This window comes from Phaenicophaeus curvirostris, chromosome 9 (genome assembly GCF_032191515.1).
Source record: "Phaenicophaeus curvirostris isolate KB17595 chromosome 9, BPBGC_Pcur_1.0, whole genome shotgun sequence".
NCBI lineage: Eukaryota > Metazoa > Chordata > Aves > Cuculiformes > Cuculidae > Phaenicophaeus > Phaenicophaeus curvirostris.
In genome coordinates, this window is record NC_091400.1 from 2,906,573 (window position 1) to 2,932,279 (window position 25,707).

Consider the following 25,707-nt stretch of genomic DNA (forward strand, 5'->3'; position numbering starts at 1 on the left):
CTGATACATTATTAAAGAAGTACTACAAATTATATTTATGTGCTACATGATTGATAAAGGCATTGTCAACTAAATATAGAATCGTGATAGTATAGTGCTTCATGGAAAGCCATGGGTTTCAGTTCTGTGTTGCATGTTAGCCACAAAAGAAAACTAATATGAACCTTTGATCTCTTAGCCAGTCATGTGAAGCAATTGCCTCAGAGACTGCTGCTACACGATGCAGCCTCTGGCATGCTTAGAAGTTGAATTTTACAGAGCATTTGCTCGACTGGAAATACCAACACTCTGTGTTAACCAGTGAGCAGATTCTTCAAATATTGGTAATTCTGTTGCTGCCAGACTGACACAGAGGTGCAAATCAAACATGACATTTATTATGTTTCTTGGCAATGGATATGAATTCTTTCTAACTTACAATTGTTGTGATCAAAGATGGAGTTGCAAGAAGGTTCTTGATAATTCTGTATCTGTCGTAAAGAGGTTTCATGAGACTCTTTTCTTGCTTAGTTACCTAAAGAGAAATCATAACAAAATATATCCCTCCAAAACTAAAAATAAAAAAAATACATAAATTGCTCATTTTCTCCTGTAAAGCTGAGGAAATTATTAGAAGGGTATGACCTGATGTATACACTGCTTCCGTAGACAGTCCATGGAAACTGTAGGTTAATCAGTACTACCATACTACTTCTAAAAAGGGAAATGGCAATCTCTTTTTTTCTAATGGAAAACAGCCAGTGCAGATGCCTTGAGCCACACCACTCAGTCAAAGGGTAAACTATTCTCTGTCTTTTTCAGAAGATGCTAATAGAATTGTAAGAGGTACGATATGCTTCTACTATGCATTGTATTGATATCTCACTTAACTGTAATAATGGCAACAGGCTATCTATAGTAACATGACAGTCTGTCTGGGCCAACGTACTTGGCAACCCAGTGGGATGGAGAGCACTGAGAATACAGCTTTACAGTTTCAGTGACTGAGCTGGCTCCACGCAGAATTACTGCACACATCGCTTGTTGGAGCTGCCTTCCGCAATCAGGGTCAACCATCTGTTCATTTGGTTTGCTCTTGCTCTTTTATGAGCAGGAGGAGCATTGATTTGGAGGAGAGTATTAAGATCAAGTACTAAGAGCCTGATCGAGCCGTAAATAAATAATAAATAAACAAATAAAACTGATGAAAACTAGCTGTGCAGTAGATCAACTTACAGGAAAAAGGAAAAAAAAAAATAAAAAAGAGCAAATCCCACAAGAAATAAAAAAAAAACCACAACAGTAAGCCAACATGTTCGTCAGTGATGGTGTTGGAATAGAATCATCGGTGAAACAGTCCACCATCTCTGTACCAGCACCCACTTAAAATCACAGCGTCTTCTAGCACTGCAATTGCACTACTGCATTGAAGCCCAACTACACATGCTCAGGTGAGTGAATGATGAGTGAACATGGGGCAGGTTTGAAGAGACACAGGCCAGCTGACAGTACGGGCAGTAGTCCAGAGTTACTCAGAAACAAAGACCTGATCATCAAGAGTAAGGGTGACAGCAGACAAATGCAGAGTGATGACCCTGCATATATCTTAGTGATCACTGCAGAATCATTTCATGTCCTGAGTTGGAAGGAACTCACAGGGATCATTGTGTATAACTTCCGTCCCTGCGTAGGACAACCCCAACATTTACACTGTGTGTCTGAGGGCATTGTCCAAATGCTTCTTGAATATTCTCAGGTTGGTGCCATTACTGCTTCCCGGTAGAGCGTGTTCCAGTTCTCCACTACCCTCTGCATGAAGAACCTTTTACTAACACCCAACCTAAGCCTCCTGTGGCGTATCTTCCGGCCATTCCCTTGGGTCCTGTCATTGGTCACCACAGAGAAGAGATCAGCACCTGCTCCTCCTCCTCCCCTGATCCCCTTGTGAGGAAGCTGTAAGACTGCAGTGAGGTGTCTACTTTTCTCCAGGCTGAACAGACCGAGTGACTTCAGCCACTCCTCATATGGCTTCCCCTCTAAATTCTTCACCAACTAGCAATTTGAGTAGTTAGGAACTATTTCCAGAGACATGCTTCCCTGCAGAATGTCAGGGCTTGCCTATCCCAGATAGTCCACTTCTCTTCCTCAGTCTCCATGTTCCATTTGATTGCAACACATAAGAGGTCCCAGAAACTCCAAACAAGCCAGAACAGATCATTTTCTAAGTCTAGCCAGTGCCCTCTCTCTCTGACTTTGCTCAGGTAAGTTTGGATAAAGAAGATGCTCATCCATACTAACTACCAGCAAGGCAAACACTGCCACCAGCACTCTCCACTGTATTCCAAGGCTGCTGTGTTCGTGGTACTCTGAATAAGCTGCAACTTGACAATGTTTTCAATAGGTTCTCTCTTTGTACTCCCAAAGAAGGCTTCTACAGTAATTGCAACATTGTCTAGGACTGAATTTTGCTATTTGCTTAAAAAGACAAGGAAAAAAACTCAAACAAGTGGAAAAAAAAAGAAACCAAATAATAAAACAGCAAACCACCGAAGTTTTTTTGCATAACAGGCTAAATTTCTGATTATTTTCTTGGAATCCCAGTATACTCCATTCAAATTAACCTTTTGATAATGCAATGGCATGATATGTATTAAATGACAAGGCACGTCATGGTTTGCTAGTTCAAACATCTGAGGCAGGGGCTCCTGAGGCTTCAGTAATCAACATTCAACTATTGTAAAAATCTATTTTCTGCACTGGGACAACTCCTTGCCAGCACAGAGGCACCTGTTCTGTTACCTAATGTCACCAGAGCGCCTCTGCCTGGGCAGTCACCGATTTGCCTTCTCCAAATCATCAATCCCTCATCTTTAACAAGCATCCTCAGCAAATCCCTCTCCCTTGGCCCCTCCAGCTCTGAACTAGGCACAGGGCCAGTGCTTGCTACCAAGCTTGGGTCTTGGTGCCCAGGATGCATGCAGGCTCTTCACACCTTTCCTTCAGGAAAATACATCCCTGTAGATACAAAGATTAAAATTTGCCTCTCTAAGGCACATGATTAAGTAAGTAACTGTGCAACTGTAACTGCTTGAAGCATCTGCAGAGTGCTTGCTTATTTTCAAGAACAACAAAGACATAAAAATCTTCCCTAAATTCCATTTCCCTGCTTGGTTCTTGACTGACCCTGAGATTTCTGTCACCTGAAATCAGAGTTGTTTGGCAGAACTAGGACTCCCTCTTGGCTGCTATCACTGATCACCTCTTACCTTATGCAGTCAGCATCCTGCTTCTTAGCTGATTATAGAGCTGCTTCAGCCTTCAGAATAAACACCTTCTCTGAACCCCATGTTACAAAGCATGTCCTGTTATTCTTTATTCTATCTTTGAATCTTCAAATCTCTTTTATCTCTATATAGCACTAATAACTCAATTTCTTTTTTTATTCTCTTTCTTAGGAAACACAATTTCTTGATACACTTCTTATATATTCTCTCCATGCCTAAGCTCTCATTCCAGACCCAAAGAAGATGGATAAATATGATTTTGCCCAAGATGCAGAGAGATGAAATTTGGATCATAATAATTTTTAAGAGCTGGCATATTTTTGGACACATGCTGGTGCCATTCCTCTTTCCCTCTACCACAATTCCTAGGCAGAAATGTAGGCAGGTATAAGACTACAGACAAAGACATCAAACGTATTTAATGTCTCAGACAGTACCCCATAAACCTTTCTCAGCTGCTAAGCTCTCTAACCTTATATGTGTTGGATACATAAGCCAAGTCCACCATGGATATGTAATCTTTCACTTTTATCATCAAAACCTGCAACCTGCAATCATGAAGATGCAAGGCCACCAGAAACTTGCCTTTTTATTTTATTTTTTAAAATATAACCCAAATTCATCAGTGTCAGGCAATAATGTCTAGACCTGAAGATTATTTTGAAATAACCAAAATTATGTTAGGTAAAATTCATCTAAATATGTTTAATATGTGAGTCCAAAAATATTTGTTAGACAAGTTAGATAGTTTTTAATTTACCTATCTTTCCATGGTATACTTACAGGTCGTCCATGAATACTCTCAAAACATAGTAGACATTTCTGAAGATTGATTTTTTCCAAAGCCATTTGCTTTTTTGTCATATCCTATTTAAAAAAGTTATTTATAAGATTATCAGTCAGAATTTCATGACAAGGGTATAGGTAGGTATCTGTTTAATAATCTGTTCTCCCCAGATAAACGTTAATAATGTATTTGTTTCTGTCTGCACTGAGGTCAACGGGGACTTGATATCGACTTAGCAAGAGTCCAAATGCACATGACTGAAATTTTAAATGAACCAACGTACATGTCACACTCTGAAGGCCTAATGCAAAGATGATGAGAGCTAGGAGATACTTCTACTTATTAGAGCAGGTGTTAGGTTAGGCCTTTACCAGTGGAAAATGCACTATATTTGCTTTGTCTGGCCAAAGTGGAGTCCTTGTGGCCTGCACTTGAGTTCTTTCTTCTGAAGAAAGATACATGAATGAAAATGTGCTGAAAGGCTGGACTCTTACTTCTTTTAATGTCATTATATAAATATCTACTACTTGATTGCCTTGATTTCTTTCAAAATTACTATTCTGTGAAATAAATTTAACAAGCTTAAAGTATTGACAGGACGCTGCATCCTGGAGCACCTCCCATACAAGGACAGGCTGAGGGAGTTGGGGTTGTTCAGCCTGGAGAAGAGAAAGCTCCAAGGAGACCTTAGAGTGACCTTCCAGTACCTGAAGGGGCTACAGGAAAGCTGGGGAGGGACTGTTTACAAAGGCTTGTAGTGATAGGACGAGGGGCAATGAGTATAAGCTGGAGATGGGCAGATTTAGACTAGACATAAGGAAAAATTTCTTCACTATGAGAGTGGTGAGGCACAGGTTGCCCAGGGAAGTTGTGGCTGCCCCATCCCAGGAGGTGTTCAAGGCCAGATTAGATGAGGCTCTGAGTAGCCTGGTCTAGTGGGAGGTGTACCTGCCCATGGCAGGGAGTGTGGAACTACATGATCTTTAAGGTTCCTTCCAACCCGAACAATTCTATGATTCTATGATTTTATGATCCTTATCTGGAAAACTTGCAGAGGTACAAACTATAGCCTTAGTCAATAAGGCAAGAATCTTCGTGTGTTACTCTATCAGAACCTGCATCTGAAATTTTTTTCTGGGAAAACAGGTTGACAGAAAGTCCAGCAAGCAGTGGGGTTTGCTTGACCACCACAGCCAAATTGCTTGGACGTGGGGTATGTCTCATGGGTTGGATTTTGGAAAGGCAGGCTCACAAAAGTCAATTGCATCATCTTAGTAGAAGGTATTGGCATTGAGGTCCCACAGATACCAGTGCAGCACTTTCCTGGAATGTTTTCCAATGTTTAGGTAACAATTATAAATAGATGTTGTAAATGAAATATTAAAGAAATATTTTTCTTATCCATCCTAGGGAGAAATCAATGAAATCCGCCTGTTATTAACTTCTGTTTGCCAGATCAGTTCATAGCTCTTGGGTAGCACCCCCCTTAATATACTAAATATGGTTTAGTTGTAACAAATGAGAACAACAACCATTCTAGACAACATACGCAGAAACTGGCAAAAAATGTAGAGAGTACATTCCTCAGCTGTGTCATTCTTCATCAAGAAAAATAGATTTGCATTGGCTGATGAGGGATGAAAAGCAGAAAGCTTCAGCTATGCAAACACATTGCATTTACAGAGTACAATGATAGATTCACAGTGAAATCCCTAGTATCCAATACTAGAAAAAGGTGTTATCTCTAAAATGAAATGGAAGAATAATGTGAACAGCCAGTAGTAAAGTATGGCTGGACATGTGTATCTGTAGCATCGCAATGGAGAAGATGCAGAAAGTGCAGCCTTTTACTAACAATGGGAAGGAAGGTGGGCTTCCTTCCTCAGTAGAATCACTGGTACCAGAAAGAAGAATGTCGATGTTTTCACCAATGCAATTTTTCAGTGTTGGTGATATACCATTGTATGCATAGGTATCTGCTGCAGGGAGCACACTGTTTAACTGGTATTTCTCTCCTCCTCTCCCTTTCTCCCTCTTTCCAAGAAGATCTGCTCCTGACATCTGCATATTTTCATCTGGGCTGGAACAGCAAGGAGCGCATGAGGTTAATGTAATTTTCTACAGTCCCTGCCAGATCATGATGGACCTGTATGAATTAAGGATAAGTGTTCAGAGGAGTGGAGATGAGTTCATCAGTTAGATGAAGTAATGTGAAGAATGGCTATTATTTTTAATTATTAATTATTTTTAAAAATTAGCCTCTACTTTTTAAAAACATATTAAGCCTTGAAGAAGTAACACTCTTCTAATATCAAAGAAGTGCCTTGCTATTAACTTTAGTAGGAGAAAAACCTTTTTTGTTTGCTGTCCAAATGCAAACCCAGTGCAGAACCACTGATCACATTTTGCCTTAAAGGTCTGCCCAAGTTAATCGCTCCAAAATTATGTGTCATTCACGTTGAGAGAAGAGCTGCAAAATGGAATGTAAGAGTAATAATAAGTAGCTAATTCATTTACTTATTGCTGGTTCTGGAATTAATAAAAGCTTAATTCTTTCAAAAATTATTAAGCCTGGAGCAGCTGAATGGTTAGGAGGAAACAGGGAGGGATCATTAATATTGATTTTACACATGAGAAAAAATCTCAAGAGGGTTTAGCATTTGGGCTATTTCATTAGCTCATTTTATTAGCAATCTCAAGACAGGTTTGTATTCAGCTAAGTTCAAAATGGCTGATAATTTCAAAATCAGAGAAAGCAGGTGGAATCACAAACTGCAGAATTGCCCGAGACATCTTAGGACCGCGGGCTGCACGCAGCAACATGAAATTCAGTGCTAATGAAATAAACCCACTGCTTCGTAGCCAAGGAAAAGATGAACTGAAGTGGGTCAATACTGAGAGGACAGATACATAAAGGTAACTGGTCTGACAAAATTCTCAGGGGACTGACTGCAAATCATAAAGCTAAATATAAGGAGGAAGTTGTTCATTACATATTAAGCGAGAAAAAGGAGGCTACCTATAAAGCTAACGTAGTAGTTTGGTTGTCATAACTTGGGACAAAGGCACATACAATATATTAGACTGTTGTCTTCCTCACTAGTCAATTCCCAGAATGCTTATGAGTTTCTTTTGTTTTTCCAGACAGACAATGCAGTCTCTGAGGACAGACAGGTAGCGAGGACTGGCCCTGGCTGAGGCTTTTTCTGCTCACGTTTGCTGGTGAACCAGAGCTGCAGAGCAGCAATTGCATCCCCAGCCATTAAACATTCAAATTGCCCTAAAAGTCAGGAGTTAGGATTTGGTGGCTTTTTGAATAATACGATTCAAATTATATCTATTTGTCTTTTGGCTCCTGAATTCCTACATTCATTGTCTTAATCTTTTTTTTTTTTTTCCTGAAGCCTAGTACCTAAAAAATGAGGTGAACTGTTAAATAAATCATCAGCTCCCAGCACAGTAAGTAACACCCATTACAAATAGTAATGGGTGACCATCCCTTTTTGGGTTACTGAATCATTTATAGGCCAATCCAAATTTTCTCTGTCTTCTCATTCAATAATTTTACTCACATTTTTGCAGGAGGGGTGTTTTTCCCCAAAACTACCTTTGGCTATTTCATACTTGGAACTTATACTGGTTCAGTATTAAGTGTGCACATCAAGCAGAGCCTTAGAGGCTTCCCATTTGAACTTCACAGGACAACTCAGCAGGCTTTTCTGGAAAAAAACTATCCTTGTCCAAAATAATTAGATCTTGAAAAAAGAAACATGCAATTAATTTACTATTAATCTACCTCAGATTCTAGTACAGAATCTCAATGTTATATACAGAATAAAGTTGCGCATAAGAAGTATCTCCAGTAACACCAAAGTTGCATGTGGCTGAAATGAAGCCTTTGATCTTTGCTGTAACTGGCAGACATCCTTGATCCATTTCACATCATTAGTGAGATAAAATTCATTCTGCCTCAGAAGTCCAAGATGACTCATAATCAGAAAGCTATTGGTTTTAATGTTATACTTAATGACTTACTAAAAAATACAGGTTTGAAATATATCAATTTGACTTCATGTTATTCTTTTCAAGCCTATAACCACTATCAAACACCTTTGCTAACAAACAGTTCTTTCAATGCAAGTTTTGTCTACAAGAATAGAAGAAGAAAATAAGTAAGAACTTTTAAAAAAATTTGAAAATATTAACTCCTGGAAACATTTGATTTACTTTACGGAATTATCTGCAAGAATATTTCAAGCCAGCGCTGCTGTTGCACAGATTTAGGAGGTCTTCTCTTGGAAAATCAGAAGTCCAATTAATTGACAAATGAGTGGGACAGAGACCCACACCCAAATTACTCTTATGAGAGAGTTTTTCTGGATAATTTCTCCACTAACATCTGGTTTGGTGCCATATAATCTCACTCCTTACATAATCAAAAAAAAAAATTAACAACTGAAAACATTATTATAAAGTCTGCACTGTTGGGATTTTCAGACTATATACAGAACAGCATGGTTTTGTTGTCATCTTTTGTTTTCTTACAAAGGAGTTCTGGTTATGAAACACTTTTTCCATTTCAGATTTTTTTTAAAAAGTAGTTTATAAAAAGAAACAATTAAAAAATCAGTCATGTATGCAGAGCTCGGTTTCTCAGAAACACATCATCATCATGCACAGTTCCAGTTTTTATACACAGAATCACAGAATTGTTTTGGAAAAGACTTTTAAGATCAAGTCCAACCCTTAACCTAACACTACCAAGTCACCACTAAACCATGTCCCTCTACACCTCTTTTAAATACCTCCAGGGATGGTGACTCCACCACTTCCCTAGATAGCGTGTTCCAATTCTCGACAACCCTTTTCAGTGAAATAATAGTTCCTAATGTCTACTTTAAACCTTCCTTGGCACAACTTGAGGCAATTTCCTCTTGTCCTATCACTTGCTACTTTGGAGATCATCACCCACCTCATTACAACCTCCTTTCAGGTAGTTGTAAAGACCAATAAGATCTCCCCTCAGCCTCTTTTTCTGCAGACTGAACAACTCCAGTTCCCTCAGCCATTACTCATGAAACTTGGGCTCCAGAACCTTCACCAGTTTATTCTGCAGTAACTAGATGTTTAAGAATAGAATCAAAACAAACCAAAAAATTCAAATTTGTTTCTGCTGGGTACTTTCTGCTACTGAAATTCACCTAGAATAATTTCTTAGTTCTCAAATAGTTCAGCATTTAGTTCTTCTTTACTCCTCCTTGACCCCCTCTCCTTTTTCATTCATCAGTCAGAGTCTGAATGTGATGGTCAACATATAGATTTTAGGCTTCTCTAGGGATAGAATTTATTGTCTTGCTTGGCTGTGTAGCAGTAGGAATAGCAAAATCACCTGACAGTAAAAATAGCCAAAAAACGTATTTGCATTTGCCTGCAAATATGCATTGCAGACAGACCTTGTAGTGTGCCAGTAGTGTGAAGGTACAGGAGAAGTTCAAAATATTTACTAGTTTAAAAAAAAAATAAAATTGCCCAGTCAAGTGATTATGTTTCATGGAATATTGCTCCTACATTTAGAAGACTAATTGAGAATATGGAAAAGCAGAGGCAGTATAAGCACAAGTAAATGTACAAGTAGTCTGGATGCTTGCGATACCCGTGTGATCTTAGTGCAGTGCTATAGGAAGGGCAGAGGCTTCCAGCATTTCTTGAGTGGAGGGGGACCTTCGTTATCAAAATAACTTCAGGAATGTTTTTTTAGTCACACAGTTTCTGTGGACTCAAGGATAGGATTGCTTTTGCTGTAACCATCTTCAACACACAGGAATATGCACTACCTGTGCACACAGCATAGACACATCTCAGATGATCAAGTTCTGAAAGAAAAATCCATACTTGTTAAATACCTTAATAGCCTCAGGAAGGTGAAAGTGTTGTCTTTTCTCCTTCAATCGTCTCAAAACACTATCCATGGTTTCTTCTACTGAGGGAGCCGGTTCGGTGCTTGTGGCCTCCTGTGTCCCAGCCTCTTTAGAAGTCCCAGTGTTTTCACAATGATCATTTCTTTGGGGTGCTCTAGAGATACAGTTTTGCTCTTCCGACATTCTGAGTTTCAGATCTGAAAAGTAAATTACTCAGCAAGTAAATACATCAGAAATATTTGCAAACAAGGAAAAAGCTACCCCTACTTCTTGCATACAATTATTATCATACTACAGCTGTGTAGGAAAGTAACGCTGCTTAACTTCAACATGTAACATCTTTTACCTGGTTAAAGTGAAATCCAGGGGTCAAGGGATGAGATGTATCCAGACCAAAGAAACTTAACAGCACTTCTCTTTCCCCTCCAAGCCCATCTTTGACATAAAACATTACCGTGGGTGAGGACTGAAGAGGCACTGGGTTAAAGAGTGGGGTCTGGGCAGGAATCAGGGCAGAATTTCAGTGGGACCAAGGTTAAGAAAGGGGCCAAACAGCACCATAGAGTATTTGTGGGAGGTTTGAGGATGGGGGAGGTTGAGGGAAGGAGCATATATGGAAGCAGAGCTCACTCTTGCCCCTTTCTCCTCATTAAACCCACAAACTCTCAAGTGATGCAATGTCTGGATAAGTAAGAACATGTCCAAGCCTGCTGTGAGGAGTGTCATCTAAGGATGCAGTTCTTTGCAAACACTATCCTGGACAAGAAGCAGTGTCTCTGCAGCCACTCCCCCCCTAAGAAGGGCTGGGGAGGCTAAGCTGTGCTACAGAGCCTGTCATGCTAGCTGCCAGGCTACAGGAGTCGTATACTCCAGGTCTGCAAAATCAACCCCATTCTTCTCTAATGCAATTTAAGCCATAATACTCCCTTCCAGAGTCTGCTTTGCCATCCCAGCCAGGCTACTAAGCTGGTCCTCACAAGGGAGATCAGCCACTTTGCTAAAATTACTTCATTTAGCAATAAAGTACTTGAGCAACCCACCAGAAGGGTTAGATTACAGTATGTCCTAAATTCACCATCAGCAACCTGCCTAGACGCAATAAAGCATGTAAGTGTATTAGCTTGACACCAAGCCAAAGACCCTGGAGTTTTAGGAACCTGCACAGAGCAATTGAATTAAGGTCAGAATTAGCTCCTGTAAAACCAGGCTTTGTTCCTAGAGTGTCCCTAGCCGGTGAAGGACCTTGGTCAAGGCAGAAGACTGATGGCTACAAATGTGTTAAACTTATTGAAATCCATGCAGAAACAGTAACACAATTTTTAGCTGTGACAGTCCAAAGATGCCAACCAGGTTTGTAGGGAAAACCAGTAATCTTTACTAAACTCATAGAGCTAGGAAGGATGGACAAGCCTTGTGAACTTGAAGGACCTACAGGCACTTGAATGCTTTTCCATTTCAATGGCACCTGTCTCATGAACCTTGTGAATCTTACTTCACGTAAAAGCAGTGTTATTATTGAGGATAATAAAACCAAGGATGTTCACAGTATCAAGGCATTTTGGCTGTGCAGGTGGGGCTGATCTATGAAAGCTAGAACTCCTGGCTAGATGAAGCAATGTTTGAGTCAGAGAGATAATTTTCAGATATTTAACAATGTAGTTTGGCCATTTCTTTTCATAAGCCCTTTCTGGATTTATAACACAGAGTTCAAGAGGAGGGGGAAGAAGAAACCTAGTAATTATACAGCCTAGTATTTAAGGGAGAAATTTCCATAAGAAATTTAGTCAGTGATAGGTTTCTAATTCTTTATCATATTGACACTCTCTATACCGACATTCTTAACTAAAGTTAAGAACATACAAGAGAAGAAATGTAATACTACCATTTAATTAGTATTGAGAATCCATATATAATGTGGAAAAGAAGATGTAGGTGAATTATAAGTAAACTTAAAAAAAAAATAAATCTATCAGTCCTGGCTACACTCTCCCTGAGGGCAACCATGTGATACACCCACAGACAATAATGGAGCGGCATGCAGACAGTCAAGGGCAAAACTTGACTCTTAAGACCAAATCTAATATTTGGGAAAGACCTGTTTTTATGATCAAAAAAATGAAAGCTTTACAGTTGTGTAACCTAAGTCACAGAAACATTTTGCACCTACATTTGTACTACTACAAGGGCATTTTTAACTTTGTCATTCTGTATTTCAGACACTCGCAAAAATATCCAGACTAACATTACTTTTTGCATGAATGTTTATAGTTACAAGGGAGAGATCATGTCTTTTTCCCCTTCAACTTTTCAGCCTTGTTATGAAGGTTGAACTGGCTTACTTTAATTCTTGCTTTCAGGAATCAAGGCAAGTCATGTCACCTAATTTCTTCGTTGTAATTGGGAGACTTGCCATACACTAGTGAAAAATAAGCAAAGAACTGAGGTTAGAAAACTAACACTAAAATATTCCAGGTACATTCATACTTCCAAAAGCTTCAGCAAAGTGAAACAACATGTTATTATGTACCTTTCAGCTGCTTGCGACCTCTGGCCAAATCATTCATCCATTTCAGAACTTCAGGATTGGAAGTTTTGTCACCATGTGAAGGCTGATGTAAAGAAAAAATGAAGAATAGTAAAGAAGGGATTGATGGTTATACAATGAAACAGATAAAACTCCATTCATACAGAGTATGCTAAAAAATGTCAGCATTTCCAACAGCACTATATCACAGTGTCGTGCAGAGCATTTGGCTTGATCATGGTACTAATTTATCATGCCTTATCTCTCCCCATTGTGGCACGGTGCTCATGGATCTGAGTATTTTGGCTCTGATCCTAAAAAAAAAAACCCATTTGAGTCCGTGGCTAATTGGATAAGCAATCTCAGCAACTTCAGAAGGACTGATCCTATACCTGTTAGCCAAATTCCTAAGAGTTTTCCAGGATGATAACCAAAGCACTCTGACCCTTGCAGGAACCCCTGCCATTTAAGACAGGGATTATCTTGGGAAACAGCACTTTAAACATTTCAACTGAACTGCTTAACTAATCATATGAAAAATATCCTGTGCAACACAGTGATTTTAAAAGCAACAAACCACCACTAACACACCGCAATACCACAATCCTTATTTCTCTAATTTGTGCCATCAGTTTCTATCAGCCCCTATGCTTTGTGGTTCTACAGGAATCTGCCTGAACTAAGGAATATGCACAGCGGAGCAACAGTTACGAAGCAAACGCCTTCTACAAAGTAAATAAGTAGCTTTTCATCTTTTTAATCATTTCGGTTCACAAGCCTGTCGGCTGCATTTCACTGCTTCACACTTCTCACACGTCTAGAAGATGGCTATTTTGCAGCAAAGAAAATGCAAATTAGAGTCCTGGAACTACTGCGACACTGAAACACATTAAAAGGGTATTCCCTCATTGATGATTTTCCTATTCCATTTTACCAAAATTACTCTTTTCTCTATTGTTTTGTACAAGTTTAAATACACTGGGATTCTTTCTTGGCTCCTGTAGTATTTCCATTTATCTTTTCAATTAATGTCTTACCAGGTATTTCTTTTCTTGCTCAAACTTTTCTTCATACTTCCTAATTTTTCTTTTGAGGCTCTGAAGATGCTTGGTAAGTTGTGCTACTCTTTGTGGTTCTTTACAGTCTTCACAGTTACATCTAGAAGAACTTCTTGGCCTGCAAAAGCCAAAAGCATAGTAGCTGGATCAAAGAACCGACTATAACGAACCATGTCTTATTTCAGACACGCTTAATGCTTTCCTAGCACTTCAGAATATGTTCTTTCACAGGATGAAGATAGTTTAATTTACCAAAGTAAGCATAGAATATTCACTTTTGCTTGAAGGTATCCCAACTGTCTTTCACTCTCTCACAGTTTTTTTTTATTTTTTTTAATTAATTGTGGGATTTCTGAATATCTTTTCAAAAGTTTAATCTAGTAGGTCACAACCTGATCCTGTATCTACATTTAACACCTGCATCTTACTTCACAAATCTTCCAGCTGTAAAGGGAGACTGTGACAATACGATTTGTAGAAGTAAGCTCAGGAATTTTTTTATTCCTGGGAATAAACATTATCATTTTGAAGGCAGTTTAGCTTCTGATTTTTTACAATTACAGATCAATAGATCTGATTATTATTCATATGCAGCCGATAGCTGTGTATAGAAGCTTTTAAGAAAGTTTGGTTTCCATTCAAAACTCACAGCTTGTTTTCTGGAGATCACATACACAGACTATTCATATGTGCTATGATACTCTTAGATCTCATATCTCAATGAATGACTTGAACTACAGTTCTATTACAGCTCAGATTTTTAGTATTATACCTCGACAGCCCTCTCCTGTATCTTATGATCACTCATCAGAATAATTTCTAACTAACATTTGAAATTGTCACAGAATCATATAATGGTTTGGGCTGGACCTTAAAGTTCATCCAGTTCCAACCCTCCTGCCAGGGGAAGGGACACCTTTCTCTAGATCAGGTTGCTCAATGCCTCATCCAATCTGGCCTTGCTAACTATAATTGACAGAGTCTTCAAACCCAATTGTACAGTGTTATTACTGAAAAAATGCTAGGTCTTATTTTTCATATTGCAAATTAACCATACACTATAATATGAAAATTTATTATTTATGACGTAACAGTAACTGAAAAAAAAATGAAGATTCAAAGATAGTGGATTGTGCAAAAAATATTTTAAATATCTAAGAACTGAAATGTATTTTCTTACATCATGAAAGGTTGAGCACTTGGTGGAGAAGGGGCAGACTCTGTGTCTAGATTAAATCTCTGGCTTTGGCTAAAGATTGAGCAGCGTGGTGACAGAAGAGGATTGTCTCCATCTGTAAGGTGATACAGCAGTCGACTGGTCCCCAGGGAGTAATGTTCTTGTGGGCTGCTCTCCGAGTCATTCTGCCAGTCTCTGTGGGCTGGCACAGGCTCTAGAAAGAAAGCATCAACCAATATGGACTGAAGGTCACTCACAAGATATTTAGCTACCTACATAAACACAAATCTATACTATATATAACAGCAAAGAGTTCAGCAAGGTATCATACGCAAGATGAACATAATACTGAGGATAAGAAAATGGAAAGGACAGTTATTGGCTCAATATAAAGCATTTTTGAGTTCCACAGGAGAAGGTGGGTGGGTGTGTTTGTAAACTATGAAGCACAATATAAAGATGGAGAGCTTCCCAGAATAGTAGCATTAATTATATTTTCATAGATCTGTTTGCTTTTGAAAGCCACATTCCTGAAGAAGGCAATGAATATACAAAACAAGTTTAATTTTGTGATTAAGCATTTAGTCCTTTGGTCAAGAGAAAGGTAGATCAAAATCTATGTCCTAATGCTAAGAACCTCCAGTGTCGCTTGCAGTATATGCTGCTCAATTTTGTTCATGTTTGAAGTAACGTAAACATGGGTCTGAAGAATATAAGATATGAAAATAACAACCACAAACAGCATTCAAAGTAGTTATTCAAGGTAACGTGCAGTGACTGCTGCTTGAAGGAGTCGTGATATTCTTGCTGTCAGATTATTGTGTTTTAAAGCAGATTACGTAGGGAGAAATCTCACACTCTCATAAAAGCTCCTTCCCCCCCCAAAAAAGTTAATATATGTGCTCTGTCTCAGATTCCCTTACATCAGTTTCCATAGTACATAATATTTTGCAGCAGCTACATTATTTTTTTCCTCTAAAACCGTATATATAGAGAGCCTTTGAATTCCCCATCATTGAAACTCAAGAAACATATATTCACTGTGAAGTAGGTTGGCTAAGGAGAGTTTCACTATTACTCATGCTCTGTTAATAAAAGGAATAATTTTTTTATAGTCATATTAAGTAGCAGTCTCTTCACTATGAAAGGAAAATGATTTTATAAAACAAAAAAATCAGCCAGTCTGTGTATGACAGGAGCAGGAAAACATTTTCCAACATTTGAACTCTGATTTTCTGTGGACCCAGAAGTACTATTCTTGCAGGAGAGAGTCTGTACTGCTGATTAACTATATGGTCACAGACATTTACTCCTTTTCACATTTACAACCAGGAAGTTTTACTAGGCCCAGGCCAGTCTCAGAAATGGAAGAGAAGCACACATTCAAGACCAAAGCATGCCTGGAAGATAAATGCAAAGGACAAGTAAGGGCTGGAGCAGCCCCACTGTTAAATCAAACACACAGAGCTGGAGAGAGCTCAAGATCAGCTAGCAAATTAAAGGGAGGCAACCTGCATGCCAGGTAAATTTTTAAGTATTTCTCAAAAGCCAGGGGTCTTCCAGTTCCTTGGCATCAGGGCTTCCTGACAGCATTTCTCCACTGAAGCTCTAAAGTGGTGCAACTTTGCTAGGCCCCCAAGAAAGGTTTTAGTCCCAACCCCACCACAGATGCATTGAATTACTACTCAGTGCCCAGAAGTGGCCAGCCAGGTATTCAAACAGGTTCATTTACACGGCCCCCTTACTACAAGAGCAGTACACCTCAGGCTGATAGCAAGTTATAACCAACCCCATTTTCAACTACAGCTAAGGGTCATCATCCTGATCCCAGTTCTGTGTAGATCCTAAACAAGACACTAAGCATTAGCCTGAGAGTACCCCATGGACTGACCAAACATCTACCTGTGTTCATGTGTCCAATCTAATTTTAGCCTGGTTTTGCCAACTCTAGAAAATAAAGCCACCTGTATCCAAGCCAGTAAATTGCCCCTTATCCTGCATCTCCTCCACCTCATCTGCTCAGTCCAACTTAGCACTGACAAGAGCTGAAAACCTGTGGCAAGTCTCTATTCCTGCATGCGACATTCTTTAAATAAAACAATAATACACTAAAATCTGTTGTATATAAAAAAAGACTATGCAAATGCAATGTGTTCATCCCTCAACATGTCACATCCATGAATACCAGTATCGTAATTCTTAATTTAAAAGGATTTAGAACATCTTGTAGTTAAATTCACCTTCACATCAGTCAAGTCACGTATATGGTATATGCCCCTTGCAATTCTTTATGGTCTTGCTTTGTTAGACCTAAATAAAGTTCTTCATGTTCGAAAGCAAACTGGAAATTGCTGAATTTGCTCAGAGATATGAATTACCATTCAGCCCTTAAAATCTGCATGCTGACATACTCCATCCTTTTACTAGACTGTTCTAGCTTCACCCAACTGTACATATATTTTTCCTAATTTCTGTTGACTGGGATGTGAAACAAAAGAAGTTAAATAGACTAAACAGTCATGTTTATTTTAAAAATAATGGATTTTTACATTGCTAATATTAAATTGTTTATTGCCTGATTCAGTAAGCAAAGGCTAATATCTAGGGACATAATATTTATGGCACATCCTCTAAAAACTCTGTTCTTATCCTGGTACAAATTTCTGGGCTTCCATCAAGTTTGACTTGAAACAGCCAGTAGTCCCAAGTGAAAATTGCACCCAAACTGAATCTGTTAGAAGATTTCAGTAGTAATTTAAGAGACAGAATTAGGAATAACTCTATCTATGCAAAATGCAAATTTAAAAAAAAAAAACAAAAACCACAAATCGCAAGGCTGATGTTAGCAGGAATGGGTTTACATTAAAATCCATTAGATACGTAAGCTTTAATTAAAGCCTAAGTTTGAACTGCTACAGTGACAAAGTATCCTCTGAAGCGTGTGAAAGAATTGCTACATCATCGAATATTTGCCTGTGTAGCTGCAAATAGACAAATAAAAGCTAGAGAGGGTATCAGAAGTAGTGTGAATTAAAAGAAAATCCAATCAAAACAGCAAAAATAAGCAAAGAAAACAATTATGAACCATCCTAACAATAAATTATGAAACTACCTGAAGAAAATAATTCAGTAAACTAGTGGAAAAGGAGGAAAACCCCACCCTGCCATAAAGGAGAAGAGTCGGTGTAGATTTCTGGATGCAAAATGTCTCTGTCTGTGCAGCACAGATATAGGATTTGTCTCTACCTCAGATCCATGCCAAGGGACTAGCACCAGTGCAAGTTTCATACCTGTATCCAAGAGCCATTAAGGTACTTGCCTAGCTGGGCTACAGAATCTGTGGTTTTTAGCTAAATCCCAGGATATTTAAGCTTTTTTACATTCCTTCATCCTTATAACAATTTGGATTCTATATACAATTTTCTTTAACTGTGCAATACATATCTCAAACTGTAGCATTTCTTAAGCAGAACACTATCATCTGTGATTGGTTTTTTTTAGGTGAATAACTTATTGCCATTTCCTGCTGAAAAATCTTATTCTGAAATAAGTTCTTCTGAACCCAGCCTTTATTCTGACATAAAAACCATCAACTGCAAAGGGGTTACTGACCTACCTGCCTTAATTTGGACCATACATGGTAAACGATTTAAGTATTTGTGTATTCATGTCACTTGTCTGTGAGATGTATTAGTCATACTGCCTTTGACCTATTTTCATGAACAGCGACTCCTCTTTTACTGAGCATCACGACTCTGCCAGCATTGTGACTACAAGCTATGAATTGACAAAAATAGTGCTGAGCCTCAGGGCTATTTATTTGCAAGGACTGGTTTCCATATTGAGGGAAGAGGGAGAGATAACACACCACATTTTACCCAGATGGGTAATAATACAGGTTCATGAATGATTAAAATCCACATGCTGGAAAACTCACCTTCACTATCTCTCTGCTGATGCATTAAATTAAAATCAATAATAGGAGAAATGAAGTGATATTGCTCTGACAAAAAGAATGACAAAAAGTAGAATTACATGATATGGCAGGTGATCTCACACAATACAGACACAGGAAGTAAAGAGCATAAATTTACTTGAATAAAACCCAATAGATTAAAACTGAAATTAAAGGAATCGGGATTTTTAAAGCCTGTCTGAAAAACAGAATGCTACAGCCATTAACTTCTGTTCTTTTAACAGGTATCATTCCTTTTTACATCACACAGCATGTGCATCAGGAAATGGTGCTTTGCATTAGCTCTGCACCGTTTCCCAGAGGACTGCAAATCTGATATTAACTGCAAGTCACAAGGCTCTTTTATAATTGCAAATGAGAACACAGCATGACACGATCGCTTACCTCCACAGCTGGCCCCATCCGCTTGCACACTGGTTTGGCCAGATGAAGGGGCTGGATCCTTGGGTGCCGGCAGCTGAGGAGTTTCTTCCTGGGTTGGCAGAAATGCAGAGCAGAGATCGGTTTCGAGGGCTTGTAGCTTCAACAAAGAATTCTGCAGACAAAAGCAGAACATTGGGCTAGATGGAGAACAACAGAATACAGCGATAGCTCTTCAACTCCCTGAGCCCATGAGCAGCGCCTGCAAAGGGGTGTTCGCTAGCAGCTCGGAGAGGATGTGCAAGAGAACAAACATGCACTATTCCATGAGTTTCTTGACTTCTTGTTATTTAAGCCCCAATCTACATGGATTATTCATGACACGTGGGAAAGATGACTTCGTCAGCAAAAGGCGATTTATTCTAGGAAGCCAAAGTGATATGGTGTCCCTTTTCTTGGTCGAGAAGCAATACACTAAGCAAGTATTTCACTCATTGGGCTGACATCACAATCTGATGACATTATGTCCCTCCCCATTTACCATTCACAAAAAAACAAATCTCCCTCCTCAGCCTATTGTGCAGTACGCAGCAGTGAACAAAGAGTTACTGAGAACACACTCCCTCATGGGATTCTTGGAAGAGATATTTTTTAATTGGCATTTTAGAGACACTTCTTTATGTGGACATAGCTTTTATGTAGGCTGCTGCCGCTTCTACGAGGCAGCCAGTTCATTTCCTTTCTGCTGCAAAGGTAAAATTAACAGACCATTGTCACTTGCTGCAGACAAATCAATGAGGACAAGGCTAGTTATCTATAACATCTCTTCCAGCTACTGTGTCGTGCTTGGTCCATTTCTTATTTTAATCTTTAATACTGCCTGCAATATTCAGCTGTACAATCTGACACAAGCATCTTGCTGCGATATAAATGCTGTGAAAGCCCTAATCACCATCTCGCCGGGCAAAATGAGTCACTGTGATACCCCACGCATTCAGTTCCCCTCTTCCAAGGGAAATACACCATAAAACAAAATCACAGAAGGCTGTCTCAATAATCACACCACTAGCACACAAAGAATTATACATAAAATGTTAAGTCACTCAAATGGTACATATTGAAGACTGATTGCTGGGAAGAAATCTGAGTTTCAACAGAAAAATAATCCTCAATTTTCTACCCTGAAAATCTCCTTTCTCCACTCTGTCAAAGACCTGAAACCAACTTATTGATTCATTTAATGAAACAATGCATTTATTTATTGGAATAATTTCCTCTGTGTAACAATGTCACCTATCTAGTGAGTAGTTTAATAAGTTTTTGCATTATTTGTATTTTAATACAGCCCTTTTATAAACCGAAGGATGCCAGTGGTTTTTTAAAAAAAAAATACGAACCAGAAAGAAACCAATTTGGCTGAGAACAGTGGGGAAGGTTTCAGCCTTAGTCCTTTCATTCTTTTTATAGAATTTAGGCAGAGAAAAGGGAGCAAAAAGTAGTTCTTTCTAGGAGATAATAAAAACAGGGAAGTTTCAAAAATCTTCCTTCTGGTCGCAGAGTGAACAGAAGCTCTGGCCATTCCTATCAGAAGCACCTTGGTATTGAAGACATGCAAGCAAAGAAGTATCTTCTGTTGTACTATACATTTATTTTAGAATTAAGTTCCTCTTATCTGTTGTCAAGATACATTTTGACATGTTATCTCACAATACCAGGATTGCAGTGACTACAACATCAAGCAGTGATACATAACAAAATGCCTAAATGCAATACTGTTCTTTAAAAATACGGCATATAGGGCTGGTTTCTATGATCTGAGACAGAATATAGTTTTACTGTTCCTGGGTACAGGTTACCATCTTCTGGCCCAGCTGCTATTTATAAGGATAAATTACCTGTTTTGACCAGCAGTGCCTCACCTTCACATCTCAGTTTCCCCATGACTCTTGAATGACTGGGATCTTTGCCTTGTCACTTATCAAGTCACTGTCTGATCCCATATTTTACACATATTACCTCAAACTGACCTGGCTACTTTGACCTAGCTGCTATAGAAGTGTATTCTAGGTATGAACATGTGCCCAACATGGGCTTTACCAGTGAAGACCAGCATAAAGAATACTTTCAGCCTCTCTATTTACAACCTTAACACCCTAGCACCCATTCTATATGTCAGGTAGCCAGCAGTCCCATCCACAAGGGTTTGCCCACTTCTGCAATGGCCAACATCCAACGAGGACCTCATCCATCTGGTTGCTCCTGATTCCCCATCCCTGCATTCCTGAATCCAGTTCCTGAGCTCAGCTCCCTCCTCCCACTCACCTGTGTCTGCTCTGCAGTATTTGGAGTGAGGTATAGTCATCAAGGGGTGGGACCACGATCTCATATACTTGTATATATTTTATTACTTTCTCATTATTTTCATTATTAATATCAATATCATTTCATTAAAGCTGTAGATTTAGTTTCCAACCCACAAGTCTTTTTCCTCTCATTTTCCTTCCCCTGGGGGTCAGGGAAAAGGGATTTGGGAGTCCAACTGCACAGTTTTAGCTGCCAAAATTGAATCAGTTGGGGCTAAACCGTGACATGCCTTCAACAGCTTTCAAGTGGCAGTAAATTTTCCTTGTCAAGAGAAAGGGTGCTGAATTCAGTTGTACCCACGTCACTGTTTTGGGAAGAGCTTTCATGACATGACAGGTCTCTTTTTCCACTGCCTCTCACCCCAGCTAGACCCAAATAAGGCTGTGGAATTATCAGAACAAATGAGCAGCGTTTTACAGGCATTAATGTCATCTAACAAAAGATTATCATACCAGTTACAGACTGGTTTGGACTTTGACCTAAGTCCAGGCATTTCTCTTATCATGAGAAATTCTGACAGCAAATAAGAAAACACAGGCAATCAAACCAGGAGAATATACGAGGTGAACGTAGGTGAATAACTGACAAATATACCTAACTTTCATAGACTGTTACTTCAAGCATTTGAGAAAAATATTCCCATATCAAGAAAACACATTCACTTTGCCTCACTATTTCTTATGCTGCATTAATATTTATGACAAGTTCAGTATAAAAGCATTCACACAGTCTACACTGTCAAACATGTATTTCAGCGATGCTTATGCTGTAATTCACCAGCTGGTTTATATTCAGTTGCTCTAAATGATATTTTTCACCCATCTGTGGAAGGTGGGTGGATGGTAAATTTCTAGTCACTGCCAAATACTAAAAAAATTCATACCATAATAATAATAGAAATACCTGATATGATTTCATGAATGTGCCCTTGATAGGGTTTTGATGTAGGGAGAAGAAGAGTAAGTACCTTTGATCATTTTGATGTTACCAGGGAGATGATGAATCTGGAATATGCCACCAACCTCACCTTACCCCTAAAACACAGCTGAGCACTATAGTACTGCCACAGTGCACGATACATCAAAAACCACCTCACTGATTTTAGTAAGCTCCTATATGGGAAACCAACATCTCTGAAGTAATTTAAGCTATGGCATATTATATCAGCTAATGATCTCAGTTCAAACAGTTCTGAATTCATGTTCATTCCAGCTTTGGTGCCTAACACCAATGTTTCTGATGCAGTAATTCCTGCTCCATGCTAATGCAAATGAAAGGACACGGTAATATTTAAAATGCATCCTTAAGTTTCATTGGAAAACTAAAAATATTTTTGCCTCTTAAGAATAATATTTTGCAAGTTTGAAAAGGAAACAGTTATGATTGTCTTGGACAAAGGTTTATTATCTCTTCTTATTTTCTCTTAAAGTAACTGACAATTCAAAGAACTTGAGCTGCGCCAGTTCCACAAGAAGAACTAAAAACATCCTGCATTATTCCAGATCGAAGATAATGAGACAATAAAGACATTTACAAGAAGTCTGAGGAAAACAGAATCCTATTTGTAATTTTTGCTAGTGTTTTAAGAAAACATAGTCATTATAGTATCACACTTGTGCCTGCTGGAGAAAACACCATACAAAAGTATTATCATTTGCAAAGCAAGCTCAGCCTGTAGTAAAGAAACCAACTAATAGACTGTACCCCACTGACCATCTCTCTATCCATCCCGTGATTATTGAAAATCAAGAGTTGAGACATTAGAGCAAGAAATTATTGAGATGACAGATAACCTCTTACATCTAGAGATAAACACCACATATCTGCACTCACACCACTAAATCCCTCTGAAGGATAGGACTCTGAATGAACAAATATTCTCAATTTGTCACCAAAATGCCATGACAATGAGCAGAATTCCCCTGAAATACATGGGAGGCAGTGTGCTAAATGGAGCCCTGCAGCCCCATGCTCTCCCTTATGGCACGAAGAGCTACAGCACTGTCAAATCTGCTCATCAATCAGTGCTCACTGCATATCCACAGAGAGAGCAGATAGCTAGCAATGACCAAAAGAGAGATATTGCTGTTAGAAATTATTTCCCTGAAAAAAACATCACTATTATCAGCATCCTTTGCTTCATCCTTGGGGATATCCTAAGGTCTGGTAAATTTAAGAACTGAAGGAAAAAGGAAAGGGAATAGGTCTGACCCACCCATGGACCCTGCGTGCCCTCAGCCTGGAGGCTAACAGGGAAAAGGGAGGAGTAAAACTCAGACTTTGTGCTTTCCACATCAACTGAAACTACCCTACACCACCCATGATGTTTCTAAGACTGCCTGCACCCTGCCCCTGGATCTGCTCCTGCTCTTCCAGGGCAGGAAGCTATTCTATTATATCCAGTTTAATGATGGATTTACTAGATTTATGAAATCAGCTGTAGCAGAGAAGGATAATAATTACAACTTTCAGTATTTAATGGCCTTTGAGGTGATCTATATAGAAAAGAAACTGAGCAAATATCAACCAGCTGAATTTCTTCACTCTAAGGAAATTAATGCTTTTACACGTCACATTAGAACACTGACATATAAAAGCATCTCGCTTGTTTTTTAATCTTAGATTCAGGTAGAAATAAGATAGGCATGTTTTACGTGAATGTTAATAAATCTTTGTGGTATCTGTTATGGCAATATTTGTGTCTTGAGGCATATGACATTTTCCATTTAGAACTTCCTTTACAGGGACAGGCAAACAACAATAAGATAGAACAAGATATGCCCTGGGATTGTATAATGCCAAAAGTGAGCGCTGAGAAGACACATCACTTCCTCTAACCCAAAAAGGGAGTTCATTTTTTTTATGAAACTTGTCCATTTGGGTTTGCAGTAGACCTGACACACAATACAATCTAAGACTTTGCAAAAGAAAGCACCATAATGTAACCTTTGCTCATTTCCCATAAATTATTAGCAATTTATTTTAATTTCTGATCTAATTATCTGTTTTAATATCTTACACTGATTTTTTTTAATTATAATATTTTATATCAACCTTTAAGGAATGCTTTGCAAGAATGTTAAATTGAAACTTTGGTGATTATTTGGAATGGGGCTTCTCAAAAGAAACAATAACTCAGTGATTTCTCCTGGGGCCTTAATTGGCTAGACAAAGGCAGAACATATTCCCTTATATTGGTATGAAATGTGCCTAACTAGTTAGCACTGAGACTTTTAATAGTGAGATGCACAACAATGACACAAACGCACAGGAAATAATTCATTGTAAGGAGAAGATTAAGTCTGAATTCCTTTAAAAGGACACATTGTGGTTTTCCCCTAATGAAAGTCAGCCATCTATTAATAGACATAGATGTTCTCTGACTCAGTATGGAAACAAAGCTGGTTTTTCCATGGTTTGACAGGAATGAGCTTCCCTTCCCCTCAGCTCATTTTTCCCCACTGCTTCTGTTGTTCTGTTGTCTGGGTGTACACCTAAAAACATTGTCTGCTCCTTAAGTCCAGTATTCTATACAACCCTTGCAGTATGTCAGCATACTCTGTGCTGGTATGCAGATACCCTTGTTTGTGGGAGACACCCTATAAAATTCCTCACCTTGAACAATTGCAAGGCTTGTTTCTGACCTCCAGCACATTGCTGGTTGTGAGACTCCAGCCCAGTCTCATCCATTGTTTGACATGATCACACAAACAGCTTCTTTGTGCTCTACTCTCACACCATCCTCCTGTCATAATCCTTGTGAAAACAGCTCTTGTTCCAAGTGCCATAGGTGTTATTTGGCTTTCCTTGTTTCATGTCTTCACTCCAACCCTCCCCTCCTCCCATCTTACAACAAGAGCACCTTTACACTATGTTATACCACTCATAGTTTATTTATGCAGGATGTAGCAACCCTGAGAACTCCTTGTTTTTAAGCAAAACATAACTGATAGTTGAACGCATTTGAGCTGTAATGTGAGGAAAAAATCAAATGTTCTTAAAAGATGGCATTTCTCTCAGTCAATATTGAATGTTTAATTCTTTTCTGAGCACAAACAGAAAGCAGCATAAAGTTGGCTTAAAATATTTTAAAATTCTATTGCTTCTGGCTCTTAAATTATTGTAGCAGTCTCATATCACATTTTAAATCATTTCTCAAAAAACAGGACTAGAATGATTCATTAAAAACTAGCCTAAGATTCCCAAGTGATTGCATGCCCTTAAAATTAACAAAACCAAACATCTAACACAAAATTTGTAACACTATTTCAACATCTTGT

General features: G+C 38.7%; 1 protein-coding gene across 4 annotated transcripts in view; it reads right to left on the minus strand.

Moving 5' to 3' along the window:
* Positions 1-25,707, minus strand: part of FAM13C (family with sequence similarity 13 member C) — a 113,085-nt gene that overhangs the window by 5,182 nt on the left and 82,196 nt on the right. For all 4 annotated transcript variants that reach the window (XM_069864363.1, XM_069864362.1, XM_069864365.1 and 1 more), the window contains 8 exons: positions 19,088-19,238; positions 18,665-18,730; positions 14,731-14,941; positions 13,530-13,668; positions 12,496-12,577; positions 9,954-10,165; positions 4,047-4,130; positions 419-514 (listed from right to left, as the gene is read on the minus strand). In XM_069864363.1, coding sequence (XP_069720464.1) covers positions 419-514; positions 4,047-4,130; positions 9,954-10,165; positions 12,496-12,577; positions 13,530-13,668; positions 14,731-14,941; positions 18,665-18,730; positions 19,088-19,238 — 1,041 coding nt within the window. The remainder of the gene's footprint in view (positions 1-418; positions 515-4,046; positions 4,131-9,953; positions 10,166-12,495; positions 12,578-13,529; positions 13,669-14,730; positions 14,942-18,664; positions 18,731-19,087; positions 19,239-25,707) is intronic.